At 40.4% G+C, this 19,276-nt stretch overlaps 1 protein-coding gene and 1 long non-coding RNA gene across 2 annotated transcripts in view; both read right to left on the bottom strand.

The window, feature by feature from the left end:
• The window catches only part of LOC121000049, a 28,631-nt gene extending 27,439 nt beyond the window's left edge, over positions 1-1,192 (bottom strand). Inside the window, exons 1-2 of the long non-coding RNA XR_005778738.1 lie at positions 452-1,192; positions 87-103 (exon numbers count right to left, since the gene is read on the bottom strand). This is a non-coding gene — a long non-coding RNA (uncharacterized LOC121000049). The remainder of the gene's footprint in view (positions 1-86; positions 104-451) is intronic.
• A 1,179-nt stretch (positions 1,193-2,371) lies between these two features.
• XXYLT1 (xyloside xylosyltransferase 1) overlaps positions 2,372-19,276 on the bottom strand; it is a 291,171-nt gene continuing 274,266 nt past the window's right edge. The window contains exon 4 of the mRNA XM_040428327.1: positions 2,372-2,921. Coding sequence (XP_040284261.1) covers positions 2,528-2,921 — 394 coding nt within the window. The 3' untranslated portion in view covers positions 2,372-2,527. The remainder of the gene's footprint in view (positions 2,922-19,276) is intronic.

The raw sequence follows: 19,276 nt of genomic DNA, 5'->3' as shown, positions 1-19,276 counted from the left end.
TATACAATTTACTCTGCAGCCGATTTTAATTTTAATTTCATACAGACACATTTCAATCCATCTAAATAAAATAACACATATATTACAGGCACGTTTCTGTTAACTTTTAACATTCGTAACAGATGTCTATTTCAAAATAATGTTGACTGTAAGACAATTTGTAATTTTATTTTCCATCCTTAAAATTAAAAATATTATAGGATGTTGCTAACATCCAAAATGGCCCACATGTACTGTTGTCAATGCACCAGAAATCTTTAGACTGTCTAAGTTTACACTGTCTAAATATTAGACAGGAGTAGTAAATCTTTCTGTGTTCATACTATGTGTATGTTTGTGTGCTAGCAATTCCGTTCCCGAAAAAAATAGAACATGTCCTATACTTGTCCGAAATTTTCTATTAAGTGCCGGCGATGTCCGTGTTTTGCGGATCCGTAAAACACACATGGACGTGTGAATGGACCCTAAAGGGGCTGTGCAGCCTGTTTGTATCGATGACCTATTTGTATTGGTCATGAATACAAGCCTGTGCATCAATACAGCCTATTTGTATTAAAAAAAAACTGAAAACCCCTTTAAGCGCAAGCTGTGGATTTGCAAATCTTATATGGATTTGGCACATTTATAGAAAGGAAAATTTGTTTCTGTAATTCAAGTGGGTTGTCCCTACTGAACATCTCCTGTCCATACTCCCTCTCGATATGAGAATCAAAGATGGTTTCCTCACTTGGGATCGCCTTGACAAAGCAGCCGCTGTGAACAAAATTAGTAGCCACATCAATCTTCCCCTGGAGTTTACGGCTGATCCCCGGGCCAAAAATGGGTACATCATTTATTAATTTTCTTTTTCACTGATGACCTATCCTTTGTCTGATTGGTGAAGGTCTGACATCCGAGACCCCCGCCGATCAGCTATTTGAGAAGGCAGCGGCGCTTGCAGTAGTGTTGAGACCTTCTTCTTAGGCCAGTGACGACATGTTCATCAGTCACATGGCCTAGGTGCAGCTCAGCCCCATTGAAGTGAACGGGTCTGAGTTGTGATACCAAGTACAGCCCCAATACAATGTACATCGCTATGCTTGGTAAGCAGAGAGAAGGCTGCGGCACTAGTGCAAGCGCTGCTGCCCTCTCAAACAGTTGATCGGAGGGGGTGTCGGACCCCAACCGATCAGATACCGATAAAAAAAAAAACACTTGGAAAGCCCCTTTAAAGGGCTTCCGCCCAGCAGTGTGTTCAGTGATATCACCGGCTTTGATGGGCGGGCTTTAGCGCTGCCTTAGCCGTTTTACAGGCTAGGGCAGCGCTAAAGCCCGCCCATCAGTGCCGGTGACGTCACAGGCACAGTGCTGGGCGGAAGCCTCTGCCTGGCAGCCCGAAGGAGAGCCCGGTTCGTCACCAGAACACCACAAAATGCCTTTGCCCTGCGCGATTCAGCGCAGGGCAAAGGAGAGCACCGGAGCATGAACTGCTCTGATGCTCCTGTCAGGGGGGCTGCCTGGGTGAAATTCTGGTTATGTCCGGGTTTAGCTCTGAACTCAGACAACCCCTTTAAAGAATAGAAATGTCAATTAATTTTTAGAGGAAAGAATCAATATTTCTAGACAAGTTCTAGTACCACAAAAACCTTTCATACCTGAGGTCTGGTTAAAGACCTCTACCTATGCTCCATATCTGTAAACACAAAATAATAATAGTATGATTCTTTAAAGCAAGTGGTTATTGAAATTTGCCGTATGTGCACATAAAAAGATCTGTGCAGCTTTGGCAGAGCATAGACCGTTTTTTCTGTTCTATTTGACAGTATGCTCCTGCAAGTCAACATACGGTATTCTTTTAATGTGTCATTGAGGGATTGGCACATTATAAAACATTTCAGGAAAGATTTTCATCAATCCAAAGAGTTCTGGTTAAAAGTATATTTCTGTATAATTTGAACAGTTTTCCAAGAGTTCCCTACTATTAAAAGAGAAAATAAATCCAATTATTAATTCATGGAAATATAAACCATGGGAAACACTAGGGATGAGCGAATTGACTTCGGATGAAACATCCAAAGTCGATTCGCATAATACTTCGTTCTAATACTGTACAGAGCAGGCGCTCTGTACAGTATTATAATGTATTGGCTCTGATGTATAAGCTCCTGAACTCGGGTTCGGTTCCAAGTGGTACCTTGGAACTGAACCCGAGTTCGTGAAATGTTTTTTTACAGTACAAATTAATTTATAAAGTTACTTCGCGAAGCAATAACTTTGGCTCATCGAAGCCAATACATTCTAATACTGTACGGAGCTCCTGCTCCGTACAGTATTAAAACAAAATTTTATGAGATTCGACTTTGGATGTTTCATCCGAAGTCTATTCGCTCATCCCTAGAAAACAGCATGCCACGTCTAGTTGGACCTTCGTGATTTTTTTTTACATCATAAAAAGTTCAAAAATACATAAATGTCCACCCCATTTTTGTGAAATCGCATAGCAGACTTAACCACTGATTTTTCCATCTCTAAATAACCCTGAGCCCTATTATTCTGGAATTGGAGTATTGCAATTACCATGGATAATTCTTATGTGACTTTCACATTTGTAATACAGGTCGAAGATGTCAGCATAGCCCTGATCTTTCCACCAGGTGCACAGCTGCCTATTCCAGCCACAGTCTAGAACATAAAACAGTTCTGGATGCTCCATCCCAATCATGGAGAAGAAGTCTTGATCTCCCAAATGACCTTTGAAATGATATTTTTCTGCAAGTAGGCGCACTGCATTGGGTTCTAACAGCTGGTTGTAAAGTTTGGACTGTCGCATGGCTTCTAGGTTCAGCAGCATCACTCCACTGTTAAATCCAGGCATCCCATCTGGTGGAGGACCTCCAACCTTGGTGTTTGGGTTTTCACGACGGTACTGCCAAAAAGTATGTCTGTTGGTGAGAAAAAAAGAGAAAGCAATTTGTTAAGATATTCAAAATTTATCATCTTCATAAATGTTAAAATACTCATTTTACTTTTTTAATAAAATATCAATCAATTCAGCAAGAATAACTACAATGTCAGTTTTTTTTTACTTTTCATATTTCAACAAATAAAGCTCACCTTTAAATTCAAACCTCACACATATTGGGGACGGAGACTCAATAAAGAGGAAAGAATAATAGATCAGTTTTTTAAGGTTCACAATGGAAATCATTATCCCTTCAAAAACCCTTGGATTTTTTGTTTTTGCAATTTTTCTTCTCCTTTCCTTCCTGGAGAAATAACTATTATTTTTTCCATTCATATAGCTGTATGAGGGCTTGCTTTATTTGAGAGACAAGTTGTACTTTCTCATGGCACCATTTAATATTGCATACAATATGGGATGGAATTGGAAAAAAATGCAATTCTGCCATAGTTTTATGGGTTTTGCTTTTATGGTGTTCCCTATGTTGTAAAACTGACCTGTTACAAAAACTATATAAATTAAGGTATTTAAAAAAAAAAAAAAAAAAAATTTGGAAAAAATTTATTTTTTCTTTGCATCGTCATACTCTGACCCGATAACCATTTTATATTTACGTCGTTTTACTTCTACTGAGCTGTGTAAGGTCCCCTTTTTTGCAGATCGATCATTTACCATTTGTGTGTATGACTTTTGATCCTTTTTTATTTAGTTTTTGTTTGGGAAGTGAAGCAAGAAAAAAAAAAAAAAAAAACTGCAAATCAGCCATGTGATTTGTATTTTTTCCATTACGACATTTTAGGATGCAGCAATGCTAATGATTTTTGTTTATTTGTTTTATTGTTGGTAGTTTGAATATATATATATATATATATACACACACTTATATAAAATACTGACTTCTTACTTACTCATATGTAGTGTAAAACTCAACTCAGGGTATATTCCATCAATAAACTGAAAGAAGGCCACAATGGATGATTTGGGCCTATGTCCATATGCAAAATATGTCATCAATAAATCGAAGCTAGATGTGAGCATGTGCTTAAAACAATTGATGAGGATAAACTGATCTATGCTGAAAAGAAATCATATATGCATTTACATATTAGACCCCATTGCAGTCCCCCATTGTTGGCCATAGAAATCATCTCCAAACAAAAACGAATTTATCTGAAAAAACAACTCAAGCCGTTTCATACAGAATTCCTGTTGTAGGAGATTTAAAATTCGGACTCAGTTGTCTAAAGTTCTGCTGTGGCTGCTAATCCCTTGTCATGTTCAACAGAAGTATAAAAACTAATAACATCCAGTCTTAATAACCAGCATTTAACAGAAATTGTAACTAAGCTATGTATCTTACAAAGAAAATTGCTGGTATCAAGCAGAAAAGAACAAGAATGCTTGGTGTAAGAATTGGTTCAAGATATAGAGCCAGTAGGGATAAAATAGAATCAGCCACTATGGGTCTTCCAGGGGGATTATTCAAACTCTTATGGATCGTGGGCAGTATCAAAAAGAATGAAATAAACCTTTATAAATTTGGTATCGCCATATTCGTATTGATGAGACCTCCATCGCAGAATAAAGTTATATGATATACGGCACACCCCTTAAAAATATAAAAAAATAAAATAAAAAAAACAAACAAACATCCACTCCAGACTTAGCAGAACATACTTTCTTAGCGTATTACATTGTCAACATGTATCGTCATGGACATGTCGATAGATGTCCCCATGTAAATAAGCTCCTGATCAGTCGACAAACCTGCAATTTTATTTATTGAGGTAACAGATCCAGTTTCACATGTCTGTGAACCTTTGCTTTCAGTATCTGGTGTGACCTCCCTGTGCAACAATAACAGCAACTGAACACATTTTCAGTAATTGTTGATTAGTCCTGCATATCGGTTTGGAGGAATTTCAGACCATTCTTCTGTATAATAATGATCTTATATTAATAATCTGTACTTATATAGCGCCAACATATTCCACAGCGCTTTACAGTCAGGGGTTCATGTCAGAAAGCATAGCAACAGACAAGTCAATAATTAGAACAAGAGGAATGAGGACCCTGCACGCAAGAGCTTACAATCTATGAGGAGATAGGGGTGACAAAAGATAAATGGGCTATATATGGAGAGAAATTAGATCAGGGTATGTGATAAGTCATTTGCAGAGCGTAGAACATGGGTAGGGTGGTAGAGATAAGGGAAGAGATCTAGGGGGTGCAGCACTGTGGAGAACTTTGTGGGTGAGAAAAAGTAGTTTAAATTGGATTCTATACTGTATGGGCAAGCAGTGCAATGACTGGCACAGGGCGGAGGCATCAAAGTAGCAGTTAGACAGACAGGTGACCCTAGTTGCTGCATTAAGGATAGATTGGAGAGGGGAAAGTCTGGTGAAGGAGAGGCCAATTAATGGTGCATTACAGTAATCGAGGCGGGAATGGATTAGGGCAGAGAGATTTTGTTGTTTCCATAGTGAGAAAAGGATGGATTCTAGAGGTGCAGGCAACATACAGTAAATGGGCGAGAGATTGAATATATGGGGGTGAAGGAAAGATCAGTGTCAAACATAACACTGAGACAGCAGGTGTTCTGCATAGGTGAGATGGTAGTGCCACACACTGAGATGGAGATATCTGGTTTAGGTAGGTTAGTAGATGCAAAGAACACAAGAAGTTCAGTTTTTGAAAGATTCCGTTTCAGAGAGAGGACATGATGTTAGAGACGGCAGAAAGAAAATCACTGGTGTTCTGTAATACAGCAGGGGTGATGTTGGGGGTGAAGTGTGTAGTTGTGAGTCATCAGCATAGAGATGGTACTGGAAACCAAATCTGCTGATGGTCTGTCCAATTGGGGCTGTGTAGATAGAGAAGAGGGCCTAGGACTGAACTCTGAGGAACCCCAACAGCAAGAGGGAGAGGAGAAGAAGTGGAGCCAGCGAATGAAAGAGCAGTCAGAGAGATATGAAGAAAACCAGGCGAGAGCAGTGTCCTTTAGGCTGATAGATTGGAGGATGGTGAGTAGGAGATGTGGTCTACGGTGTCAAAAGCTGCAGAGAGGTTAAGGAGAATGAGCAGAGAATAGTCACTGTTGCATTTTGCTATTAGGAGGTCATTTGTCACTTTGGTGAGGGAAGTTTCTGTAGAATGTAGGGTGCGGAAAACAGATTGTAATGGATCAAGGAGAGAGTAAGAAGAGAGATAGCGGATGAGGCAAGAGTAGACCAGGATTTTAGAGATGAAGGAAAGTTTTGAGACTGGTCTGTAGTTTGTTGTGCAGGATGGGTCAAAGGAAAGTTTTTTGGAGTAATGATAAGAGTTTTTAAAAGAGGAGGGGGACATACCAGAAGAGAGAGAGGTTGAAGATTTTTGTTAGATGAGTGGTGACAACCAGAGAAAAAGACGGGAGTAGGTGTCAGGGAATGGGGTCAGAAGTGAATTCGTAGGAACAGAAGAAATGAGAAGCTATGACTGGGTCAAACGTGGACAGTGAGCCAAAGGAGATGCAGGTGAGGGTGGGGTGTGTGAAAGAAATATAAAACAGCTTCAACTCTGTTACATTGGTTAGTTTCCTCCCATGAACTGCTACCTTCAGGCCCTTCCACAACATCTTTATTGGATTACGGTCAGGACTTTAAATTAGCCATTTTGTTAAACTTTATTCTTCTTGACCATTCTTTAACCATTCTTTGGTAGAACAACCTGTGTGTTTAGGGCCATTGTATTGCTGGATGACCCACGTTCTCTTGAGATTCAACTCACAGACAGATGTCCTGACAATTTTCCTTTGGAATTTGCTAGTATAATTCAGAATTCTTTGTTCCAACAGTGACCACAAGATGTCTTGGCCCAGATGCAGAAAACCAGGGCAAACCTTAATACTTCCCCTACCATGTTTCACAGATGTGATGAGATTTTTAATCTGGAATGCAGTGTTTTCCTTTCTTAAAATATAATGCTTCTCATTTAAGTCAAAAAGTTCAATTTGGTCTTATCCGTCCACATAACATTGTTCCAACAGCCTTCTGACTTGTCAAGGTGAACTTTAGCAAACTGCAGATGGGAAGCAATGTTCTTTTTGGAGAGCAGCTTGCGATCCTGCCAGGCATACCTTGCTCATGAACATTAATATTAGCTAATGAGAGAAGGGTCTTCAGTTGCTAGACGTTACCTTGGGCTCCTTTGTGACCTCGTAGACTATTACACACCTAGCTCTTGCCGTGATCTTTCTTAATCAACCACTCTTGGGGAGGGTCATAATGGTCTTATCTGATTGAGGATTGGTGGATGCCAAACTCTTAGAGATGGTTTGTAACCTTTTCCGTCCTGATGAGCTCTTCTTCTGAGGTCCTCAGAAATCTCCTTCCGTTTGTTGTGAATATTAGACTTTGATAGATCCCTGGTCTTTAACCCCTCCCCGACATATGACGTAATAGTACGTCATGGCGGCAAGTGACTTGCCGCATTTTGACGTCCTATTACGTCATGGTGATCAGGCGGGCACCGGAGCGGTACGTGCCCAATCACTGCAGGGGCTCGGCAGTCCCTGATAGCCGGGCCCCTGCTGTATCCGCCGGCATCGCTGTAAAAGCCAATGCCGGCGGATTAACCCCTTCTATGCCGCGGTCAGCGCTGACCGTGGCATAGGAGGTGCATGCGGCGGGTGAGGGAGCCCATCGGGTCCCCACGCTTATGTGGCGGGGACCCAATGGCTGAAAAGGCAGCCCAATGCCATGCGCACTAACATGCAATGCATTACAAAATAGTTGAAGTCCCAGAGTGGGACAGAAATAAAGTAAAAAAAAAAAAAAAAGTGTTTTACTTAAAAAAGTGTTTTCATAAAAAAAAAAAATTAGGTTTCAAGTAAAAAAAGAAAAAAACGCCCCTTTCCCCTGATTTTATAATAGAAAAAAAAACACATATAAATATATCACATGATCCACCCGTCCGATAAACACCATAAAAAATAAATAAAAACTGTGTAAAAAAAAACCCATTTTTGTCACCTTACATCACAAAAAGTGCAACACCAAGCAATCAAAAAGTCATATGTCCCACAAAATGGTACCAATAAAACAGTCACCTCATCCCGCAAAAAAAATGAGCCCCTAAATAAGAAAATCTCTCAAAAAATAAAAAAAAACTATAGCTCTCAGAACATGGAGACATTAAAACATCATTTTTTTGTTTCAAATATGCTATTATTGTGTTAAAGTGGAATAAATAAAAAAAGTATACATATTAGGTATCGCCGCGTCCGTAACAACCAGCTCTATAAAAATATCAAGTGACCTAAACTCTCAGTTGAACACCTTAAAAAATTAAAACCGTGACAAAAAAAACATTTTTTGCCACCTTACATCACAAAAATTGCAACATCGAGCGATCAAAAAGGCGTATGCCCCCCCAAAATAGCACAATTGGTGAAAAAAAATATGACTCTCAGACAATGGAGACACTAAATATGATTTTTTTTTGCTTCCAAACTGCTATTAGTGTGTTAAAGACATATTAGGTATTGCCGCGTCCGTAACAACCTGCTCTATAAAAATATCACATGACCTAACCCCTCAGGTGAACACCGTAAAAAGAAATAAAACAAAAACAGTGCCAAAAAAGATTATTTTTTTTCACCTAACATCACAAAGTGCAACACCAAGCGATCAAAAAGGCATATGCCCCCAAAAATAGTACCAATCAAACCGTCACCTCATCCCAAAAATGACAATCGGTCAAAAAATAGACAAGCTATGGCTCTCAGACTATGGAGACACTAAAACATAATTTTTTTGGTTTCAAAAATGCTATTATTGCGTAAAACTTTAATAAATAATAAAAAGTATACATATTAGGTATTGCCACGTCCATAACAATCTGCTCTATAAAAATGTCACATGATCTAACCTCTCAGGTGAACGTTGTAAAAATAAATAAATAAAAGCTGTGCCAAAACAACCAATTTTTGGGTCACCTTGCCCCATAAAGTGTAATAATGAATGATCAAAAAATCATATGAACCCAAAAATGGTACAAAAAAAGTCAACTCTTCCTGCAAAAAACGAGCCCCATGCACAAGATGATCGGCAGAAAAAAACAAAAAAAAAAACACAAAAACAATTTTTTTTTCAAAGATGCTTTTTTATGTAAAACTGAAACAAAGAAATATAATTGCGTCCGTACGTAATATAGAGCAATTAAAAATCATATGTACCCCAAAATAGTACCAATAAAACTGGCACCTTATCCCCTAGTTTCCAAAATGGGGTCACTTTTTGGGAGTTTCTACTGTAAGGGTGCATCAGAGGGGCTTCAAATGGGATATGGCATCTAAAAACCAGTCCAGCAAAATCTGCCTTCCAAAAACCATATGGTGCTCCTTTTCTTCTGCGCCCTGCCGTGTTCCCTTACATCAGTTTACGACCACATGTGGGGTGTTTCTGTAAACCGCAGAATCAAGGTAATAAATATTGAGTTTTGTTTGGCTGTTAACCCTGAATGTATTAAAGAATTTTTTTTATTAAAATAGAAAATCTGCAAAAAAAGTGACATTTTTAAATTTCATCTCCATTTTCCTTTAATTCTTGTGGAACACCTAAAGGGTTAACAAAGTTTGTAAAATCAGTTTAGAGTAACTCAAGGGGTGTAGTTTCTACAATGGAGTTATTTATGGGGGGTTTCCACTATGTAAGCCCCACAAAGTGACTGCAGACCTGAACTTGTCCTTAAAAAGTGTTTTTTTTTTTTACAATTTTGAGAATTGCTTCTAAAATTCTAAACCTTCTAACGTCCTAAAAAAATAAAATGACATTTACAAAATGATACCAACATAAAGTAGACATATGGGGAATGTTAAGTAATACATATTTTATGAGGTATCACTTTCTATTTTAAAAGCAGAGAAAATGAAAATTAGAAAATTGCAAATTTCTCAAAATTTTTGGTAAATTTGGGATTTTTTTCATAAATAAAGGTGAAATATATTGACTCAAATTTATGACTATCATAAGGTACAATGTGTCACGAGAAAACAATCTCAAAATGGCTTAGATAAATAAAACTGTTGCAAAGCTATTACGTCAGATTTGCAAAAAATGGCCTGGGCAGAAGGGTGAAAACTGGCCCGGGGTAGAAGGGGCTAAATAAAACAAGTTGTCCACTCACCCCTTATTGCTATCCTACTGATTGAAAACAACTGACTAAGGCCTCATGCACACGACCGTTGTGTGCACCCGTGGCCGTTGTGCCGTTTTCCGTTTTTTTTCGTGGACCCATTGACTTTCAATGGGTCCGTGGAAAAATCGGAAAATGCACCGTTTTGCAGCCGCATCCGTGATCCGTGTTTCCTGTCCGTCAAAAAAATATGACCTGTCCTATTTTTTTGACGGACAACGGTTCACGGACCCAGTCAAGTCAATGGGTCCGTGAAAGAACACGGATGCACACAAGATTGGCATCCGTGTCCGTGATCCGTGGCCGTAGGTTACTTTCATACAGACGGATCTGAAGATCCGTCTGCATAAAAGCTTTTTCAGAGCTGAGTTTTCATACTACGAACTGTGTACATGACTGCCCCCTGCTGCCTGGCAGCACTCGATCTCTTACAGGGGGCTATGATAAGCACAATTAACCCCTTCAGGTGCGGCACCTGAGGGGTTAATTGTGCTGATCACAGCCCCCTGTAAGAGATCAGGTGCTGCCAGGCAGCAAAGGGCAGTCATGTACACAGTTCGTAGGATATTCTAACTTGAAGCGTCCCCATCACCATGGGAACGCCTCTGTGTTAGAATATACTGTCGGATATGAGTTTCATGATCTAACTCATATCCGACAGTATATTCTAACATAGAGGCGTTCCCATGGTGATGGGGACACTTCAAGTTAAAATATACAATCGGATTGGAGAAAACTCCGATCCGATGGTATATTAACTCCTGACTTTACATTGAAAGTCAATGGGGGACGGATCCGTTTGCAATTGCACCATATTGTGTCAACGTCAAACGGATCCGTCCACATTGACTTGCATTGTAAGTCAGGACGGATCCGTTTGGCTCCGCACGGCCAGGCGGACACCAAAACGACTTTTTTTTTCATGTCCGTGGATCCTCCAAAAATCAAGGAAGACCCACGGACGAAAAAACGATCACAGATCACGGACCAACGGAACCCCGTTTTGCGGACCGTGAAAAAATACTGTCGTGTGCATGAGGCCTAAGGCTACTTTCACACTGGTGTTTTAGCTTTCCGTTTGTGAGATCCATTCAGGGTTCTCACAAGCGGTCCAAAACTGATCAGTTTTGCCCTAATGCATTCTGAATGCATCAGTTTGCCTCCGTTCCATTTCCATTCCGCTTTGGAGGCGGACAGGTGTCCGTCTGACACAATCTGGCACAATAATAAACGGATCCGTCCTCCATTGACTTTCAATGGTGTTCAAGACAGATCCGTCTTGGCAATGTTACAGATAATACAAACAGATCCATTCTGAACGGATCCAGACGTTTGTATTATCTGAACGGATCCGCCTGTGCAGATCCATGACGGATCCGCACCAAACATGAGTGTGAAAGTAGCCTAAAAATGTCACATTCAAATTAATTATTTGCAAATCCTAAATGTTCACATACTTTTGCCACTCACAGATATGTGATATTGGATCATTTTCCTCAATAAATAAATTACCAAGTGTAATATTTTTGACTCATTTGATGTGGTTATCTTTATCTACTTCTAGGACTTGTGTGACAATCTGATGTAGTTTTAGGTTAAATTTATGCAGAAATCTAGAAAATTTTGATGGGTTTTCACACTGTCATACACCACTGTAGATGCTTCAACAGCAACTCATAAAAGCACATCAGTGCCAATCTCTACCAGAAATGATTTTTGATTCCCTTCAAGAACGTTACATGGTATTCTGGAGACAATTCTTTTAAAATGAGAAGGAAAAGTATCCACAAGAGAAATGTGCTTGATCAGGATGTCACACTGTGAAGCTGAAGGATGGAAACATTTCCAAAAAGGAAATGGTTCCTTAACCTAGACAACTACTAGCACAGAAAAAATAAAATAAAACTAAACATGGAAAAACAAATCAAATAGAACAAAAACATTAGAAGGAGAGACCATTTGTGGAATGGGTTCGTCTAACATCCCCGTAAATAAGTACAAGTATAGCACAATAATTTCCCATAAATGAGCAAAATACGGCACAAACTCTCAGGATATTCCGGTAATTAAACAAAGTTGTGACTCACAACTCACACAAAAATAAAGTAGAGCACAACACGAACTGCCAAAATCTGACTGGTCTATTAGGCAATCTACTATGCAGTCACAAATCCAAAATGATGTTTTTCCTATATCATATGAACATTCCATTATTAAAGGGACTGGATGAATACATGGTTTCATAGCAGGAGTCCCGAAGCCTGAGCCCAGCTATTTCCTGCAGTAAAAACTGCTATGAAAGCGCAATCTATCCCAATCTTTCCCTGCGGCTGGGAAAATAAAGTATGACTAGTACCAATTTAAAGGGGTTGTCTCACTTAAAGAGGACCTGTCACCACTTCTGACATGGCTGTTTTAATAGTTACATGTATTCCCCATGTAATAACAATTCTGGAACATCTCTTCTTATCACTCTATGTTATTTCTATATAATTTCAAACAGAAGTTTTGGATCAATTGCTAGCAGTCTGCAGTAAGGATACAGATGGATGTTACCAGTTGAGGGTGTGTACATGCACATTCTGACTCTATCCAGTCAGTGCTGCCATTGTCAGACTGTGCAGGTACACCCCCAAACTGGTTACCACCTCTGTACCCTTACTGCAGACTGCTAGCAATTCATTCATAACTTCTAATAGAAATAATGAAGGAATGGCCCAACATTCATTCCATTACTGCTCAACGAAGCCGCTGCCAGGAGTCCGCGGCGCATCAGGCTGAGCCTACTGCGCAGGCGCCGGATGTAGCAGAGGGACGGGAGGATTGCGGAGGCGGGGCTGAGGTGAGGAAGGCATCGCTGGGCACCAGACGGCGAGGGGTGCGGGCGGGCACCCTGGGTTAACGTAAAACCCCTTGGGCACCTTAGGTAGGTGAGTGACAGCTTATAAAAACCAGTTTTTTGGGCTAATAGAGCCACAAGCAGGTTTAATAAGGGCAGTTTAGGATTCATGTTATTAGTACGGACCTGGCCATATGTTTAGCTTATAGGGCTCAAATCTCATGACAGAATCCCTTTAATCCCATTCACAGAATTGTGCTTGGTCTTATAATAAGGACATCACATTTAAAATATGTAAATCCTCATGTCAACCCCAAAATAAAAAAATCTAAAGGTTGTACTGGGTTTCACTGCAAATTTTACTGTTGGGTACTGCTCACCCTTGTTGCACGTGGTGCTTTATCAGTATGTCACTGATGCGCCTCAGACACATGGGTGACAGGTCCTCTTGGATTTGCATGAAACATAGGCATCGTGGCTGCCTTCTGGATAGGCATCGTGGCTGCCTTCTGGGAGAGCCTGTGAGATCCAGCCCCCTGGATCTCACAGACAAACAGGCTGTAAGTGTATTACAGTCTGTAATACACTTACAGCCAATGAATCACAATACAGAAGTATTGTGATGCATTGTAAAGAGGATCAGACCAACAAAAGTTGAAGTCCCAGAGTGGGACAAAAAATAAAGTGTAAAAAAAATAAAGTTTTACAAAAAAATATTAAAAGTTTCAAGTATAGTAAGAGCAGTGAGACTATGGAACTCTCTGCCTGAGGAGGTGGTGATGGTGAGTACAATAAAGGAATTCAAGAGGGGCCTGGATGTGTTTCTGGAGCGTAATAATATTACAGGCTATAGCTACTAGAGAGGGGTCGTTGATCCAGGGAGTTATTCCGATTGCCTGATTGGAGTCGGGAAGGAATTTTTTATTCCCCTAAAGTGAGGAAAATTGGCTTCTACCTCACAGGTTTTTTTTGCCTTCCTCTGGATCAACTTGCAGGATAACAGGCCGAACTGGATGGACAAATGTCTTTTTTCGGCCTTATGTACTATGTTACTATGTTAAAAATAAATTTAAAAAGCGTCCTTTTCCCAAAATAAACTTAAAAAAATGTGTAAAAAATAGGGGGAAAAAAAAGTTGATAAATTAGGTATCGCCATGTCCGTATCGACCTGCTCTATAAAAACATCACATGACCAAACCCCTCAGGTGAACACCGTAAAAAAAAACAAAAAAAAAAACGGTGTCAAATAAGCAATTTTTTGTCACCTTACATCACAAAAAGTGCAATAGCAAGCGATCAAAAAGTCATATGCACCCCAAAATAGTGCCAATCAAACCGTCATCTCATCCCAAAAAAAAATTGCCCATACACAAGACAGTAGCCCAAAAAACAAAAAAAAAAACAGCTTTCATAATGTGGAGTTGTCATATTTGGTATTGTCGCGTCCGTAACAACCTGCTCCATAAAAATACCACATGATCTTGGGCCACAAGGCAACCTTAACGACCTCATGAGAAAGAGGTATTCCCCCCCCCCCCCTTGTGTCTTTGTCTATGTTATTTGTCTTGTCTTTTGGTTATTTGTTAGGTAAAGCATTACTAGCTGAGAAGCTTTGGGCTTTTGGGTCTTTAAGACTCCTCCACTGCTACCTGATGTCTTCTTGTTCTAGGATATACCGCTAAGTAGTCCTACTTTGGACTGATTACAGATAGACACAGTCTCCCTTAGTACATTTTATTCTTATATTTCTGCTCGGTTTCTCATTTTTCATCATTGATTATTATCGAGTGTTGCAAGTGCTCAATCATTATGAATGTGATGTACTTCATGTTTCATCCTTTACCTTGTACTATTGTGCATTAATCTATTGTAAATGTGCATTTTCATATCTATATTATTTAATAAATATACAATTAGAAAAAAAAATACCACATGATCTAACCTGTCAGATGAACGTTGTAAACAACAAAAAGTAAAAACAGTGCCATACTTGATACTTTGCCTCACAAAAAGTGTAAAATAGAGCAACCAAAAATCATATGTACCCTAAAATAGTACCAACAAAACTGCCACCTTATCCCGTAGTTTCCAAAATGTGGTCACATTTTTGGAGTTTCTACTCTAGGGGTGCGTCAGGGGGTCTTCAAATGGGACATGGCAGCTTAAAATTATTCCAGTGAAATTTGCCTCCCAAAAACCATATGGCATTCCTTTCCTTCTGCGCAATGCCCTGTGCCTGTAAAGCAGTATACGACCACATATGGGGTGTTTCTGTAAACTACAGAATCAGGGCAATAAATATTGAGTTTTGTTTGCCTGTTAATCCTTGCTTTGTTAGTGGAGAAACATTGATTAAAATGGAAAATCTGCCAGAGAAGTGAAATTTTGAAATTTCATCTCTATTTTCCATCAATTCTTGTGGAACATCTAAGGTGTTTGTAAAAATCAGTTTTGTATACCTTGAGGGGTGTAGTTTCTAAAATGGGGTCACTTTTTTGGAGTTTCTACTCTAGGGATGCATCAGCTTAAATGTGACATGGCAGCTTAAAGGGATTCTGTCACCATGTTTCACCCCCTCCAGATAAAAATATGGTTATGTTCAGGGAGCTATAACCATTCGTAATGTGGTCTTATAAATGTAATCTGTAGGCTCATTTTGCTAAAAATACGCTATTACTAACCTGTCAATCAACAGAATAAGGTGCCCAAGGGGATGTAAATGGCTCCAAGCTGCCGCCCGCACCTGCTGCCGTTCGTGCCCAGCGCCGCCTCATAATCTTCTGTGACGCCTCCTGCTCTCCCTCCCCCTCCTGTGACGTCTCCTGCTCTCCCTCCCCCTCCTGTGACGCCTCCTGCTCTCCCTCCCCCTCCTGTGACGCCTCCTGCTCTCCCTCCCCCTCCTGTGACGCCTCCTGCTCTCCCTCCCCCTCCTGTGATGTCTCCTGCTTGCCCTCCCTCCCCCCTCCTCCTGCTGTGACGTCTCCTGCTCTCCCTCCCTCCCCCCTCCTCCTGCTGTAACATTGCGATGTTACAGCAGGAGGAGGGGGGAGGGAGGGAGAGCAGGAGACGTCACAGCAGGAGGAGGGGGGAGGGAGGGCGAGCAGGAGGCGTCACAGGAGGGGGAGGGAGAGCAGGAGACGTCACAGGAGGGGGGAGGGAGAGCAGGAGGCGTCACAGAAGATTATGAGGCGGCGCTAGGCACGAACGGCAGCAGGTGCGGGTGGCAGCTTGGAGCCATTTACATCCCCTTGGGCACCTTATTCTGTTGATTGACAGGTTAGTAATAGCGTTTTTTTTTTAGCAAAATGAGCCTACAGATTACATTTATAAGACCACATTAGGAATGGTTAAAGCTCCCTGAACATAACCATATTTTTATCTGGAGGGGGTGAAACCTGGTGACAGAATGCCTTTAAAATTATCCCAGTGAAATCTGCTTTCCAAAAACCATGTGGGATTCCTTTCCTTCTGCGCCCTGCCGTGTGCCCGTACAGCAGTTTACGACCACATATGGGGTGTTTCTGTAAACTACAGAATCAGGGCCATAGATATTGAGTTTTGTTTGGCTGTTAACACTTGCTTTGTAACTGAAAAAAAAAAAAGGATAAAAATGGAAAATCTGCCAAAAAAGTAAAATTTTATCTCTATTTTCCATTAATTCTTGTGGAACACCGAAAGGGTTAAAGTTTGTAAAATCTGTTTTGAATACCTTGAGGGTGTAGTTTTTAAAATAGGGTCATTTTTGGGTGTTTTCTATTATGTAAGCCTCACAAAGTGACTTCAGACCTCAACTCGTCCTTAAAGGGATTCTGTCATCAGAAATGAGGCCTAAAAGGCTAAGCATATGGCGATGTCCCTTGTAAAACACTGAATCCTAAAGTGAGTTTATCAAATGCCCCTGTGGCTCTATATTCATAAAAAAGCTGTTTATATCACCTGTCAATCACTTCAAAATGTGTCCAAGGGGACGTCTCATGGTGAAAGGTGCCCGGCTGCAGCCATCTCATTTAGGTGCCCAGCGCCGTCTTCTGAGCTGAAATCGCCGCCCTCCCTTTCATTCGATCCGCCTACCTCAGGTGACTAACCTTCCTTGTGCCCAGCCATGCCCGCCTGTGAAGGAGCCCAGCACCGCCTATGTCTCCTCCTTTCATCAACCGATAGATAGCCGTAATCTCGCGATGCGCGAGCTCGCGCATGTGCAGTGCCGGTATAGTGTTCCTTCCCTGTGCTGGCATCTATCGGGTAAATTTGGCATTTTTTATAAATCAAAATAATTTTTTTTTACTCAATTTTACTACGGTCATGAAGTACAATATGTGAGGAGAAAACAATCTCAGAATGGCCTGGATAAGTAAAAGCGTTTTAAAGTTATCACCACATAAAGTGACATGTCAGATTTGCAAAAAATGGCCTGGGCAGGAAGGTGAAAAATGGCAGGGACCTGAAGGGGTAATATCAAAAAAGGACAGGGCGTACAAACAATGGGGCTAGCAGAGAAAATATAACATAAAATATACAGACATATAAACACAGTGCAAAATAACAGTTTGTAAAATAAAAGGAATAAAAACAGAACTTAATACGTTACGCAACGGTAAAGTCTGGTTGCTTGGAAAAGCAGAAATATTGGTCAATCCATCAAGCTAGTGATCCCCAAAGAAACAACAGTTTGCTTTTCTCCATGCATGTATAAAAAAAGGGTCAGTATCATCCCCCCACCTGTGATGTCAGAGGCCAGGAAATATGGTAATTACCTTTTATGACAGGTTTTACGACCACTTGCTAGAAACCAAGTCTGACTCAAAATCTTTATATTGAAATATCTTTTCGATTATTCACCTTAGCAATTTCATATTACCTCCATCCACTCCGTCCGAATTTCCCACACACGTGCATACAAAACATGGCGGAGGTAGTGGCAGGATAGATGGAGTTATCTAATTGCTCCCTGTTACTGAGCTGGGATCTATGGGAATTTGATACCATGGAAGAACATACATGGCCTAAGTTCTCAGGAGGAAGCACGTGGCTCAAACATGGATTTGTCCACTTATTTCTTTGATGTATATTGCAAGATAGGGGCTTCATGTGTGACCTCGGTGCAAAGGACACAAGCCTTTTCCTGACCCCTCTAATGGTTCTGGTCTGTATAACGCTGGTATCTGACATCTTCACACTTTATGATAGGGCTCTGGTTTCTATGAAGTTGTTCCATCATACTGGTCTTTATTGCTACAATCTCCGACCTGGAATGCCATGGAAGAGGTGATGACCCCCTACAGGAATGTAAAGCGAGGGGTTGCCTACTCCTAACAATAATTTTAATATCTGGATCCCTCTATCACCACACTTACAATAAAAATATCTTTTTATATCAGAATTTTTGTGTAGTGGTTTTTATTATTATAGAATAAACAAGAATAAACATAAAAAGAAGTGTAAGTGAGGCTACTTTCACACTAGCGTTTTTCTTTTCCGGCATAGAGTTCCGTCACAGGGGCTCTATACCGGAAAAGAACTGATCAGTTTTATCATAATGCATTCTGAATGGAGAGTAATCCGTTCAGGATGCATCAGGATGTCTTCAGTTCAGTCATTTTGACTGATCAGGCATCCTTTTTTTGTGTTCTGTATACGGTCCGTATACGGAACCATTCATTTCAATGGGTCTGCAAAAAAAAAACAACGGAATGTACTCTGTATGCATTCCATTTCCGTATTTCTGTTCAAAGATAGAACATGTCCTATTATTGCCAGCAAATCACATTTAAGTCAATGGGGTTGTAAAAAAACTGAATGGATACAGAATGCATCCGTATTATCCGTTCCGTTTTTTGCGGAAACATCTATTGAAAATGTTATGCCCAGCCCAATTTTTCTAGGCAATTATTGTATACTGTATATGCCATGCTTCCGTTTCTGTTTGCGATCCGTAAAAAACTGAAACCAAACAGAAAAACGGAACAGCAAAACAGAACGGAAGCGGAACGGAAACACTACTGAAACAAATAACGGAAAAATGGATCTGTTTAAAACGGACCGCAAAACACTGAAAAAGCCATACGGTCTTGTGCAAGAGGCCTTAATGTGCTACTTGACAGTGCTGCATCGTACAATGTTTAATCGTGTCCATAGAGTCTTGTAGTAATACAGTCACAGATTCCCAGCTGGAACACATCACTTTCATTCAATTAAGGCCTCATGCACACGACCGTGCCGTTTTCCACGAACCACAGATCCGTAAAAAACGGAAGCCGCCCTTGTGCCTTCCGCAATTTGCGGAACGGAAAGGGCGGCCCATTCTAGACATGTCTATTCTT

This window comes from Bufo bufo, chromosome 4 (genome assembly GCF_905171765.1).
Source record: "Bufo bufo chromosome 4, aBufBuf1.1, whole genome shotgun sequence".
Taxonomy (NCBI): Eukaryota; Metazoa; Chordata; class Amphibia; order Anura; family Bufonidae; genus Bufo; species Bufo bufo.
This window is presented reverse-complemented; position numbering and strand designations above follow the sequence as displayed.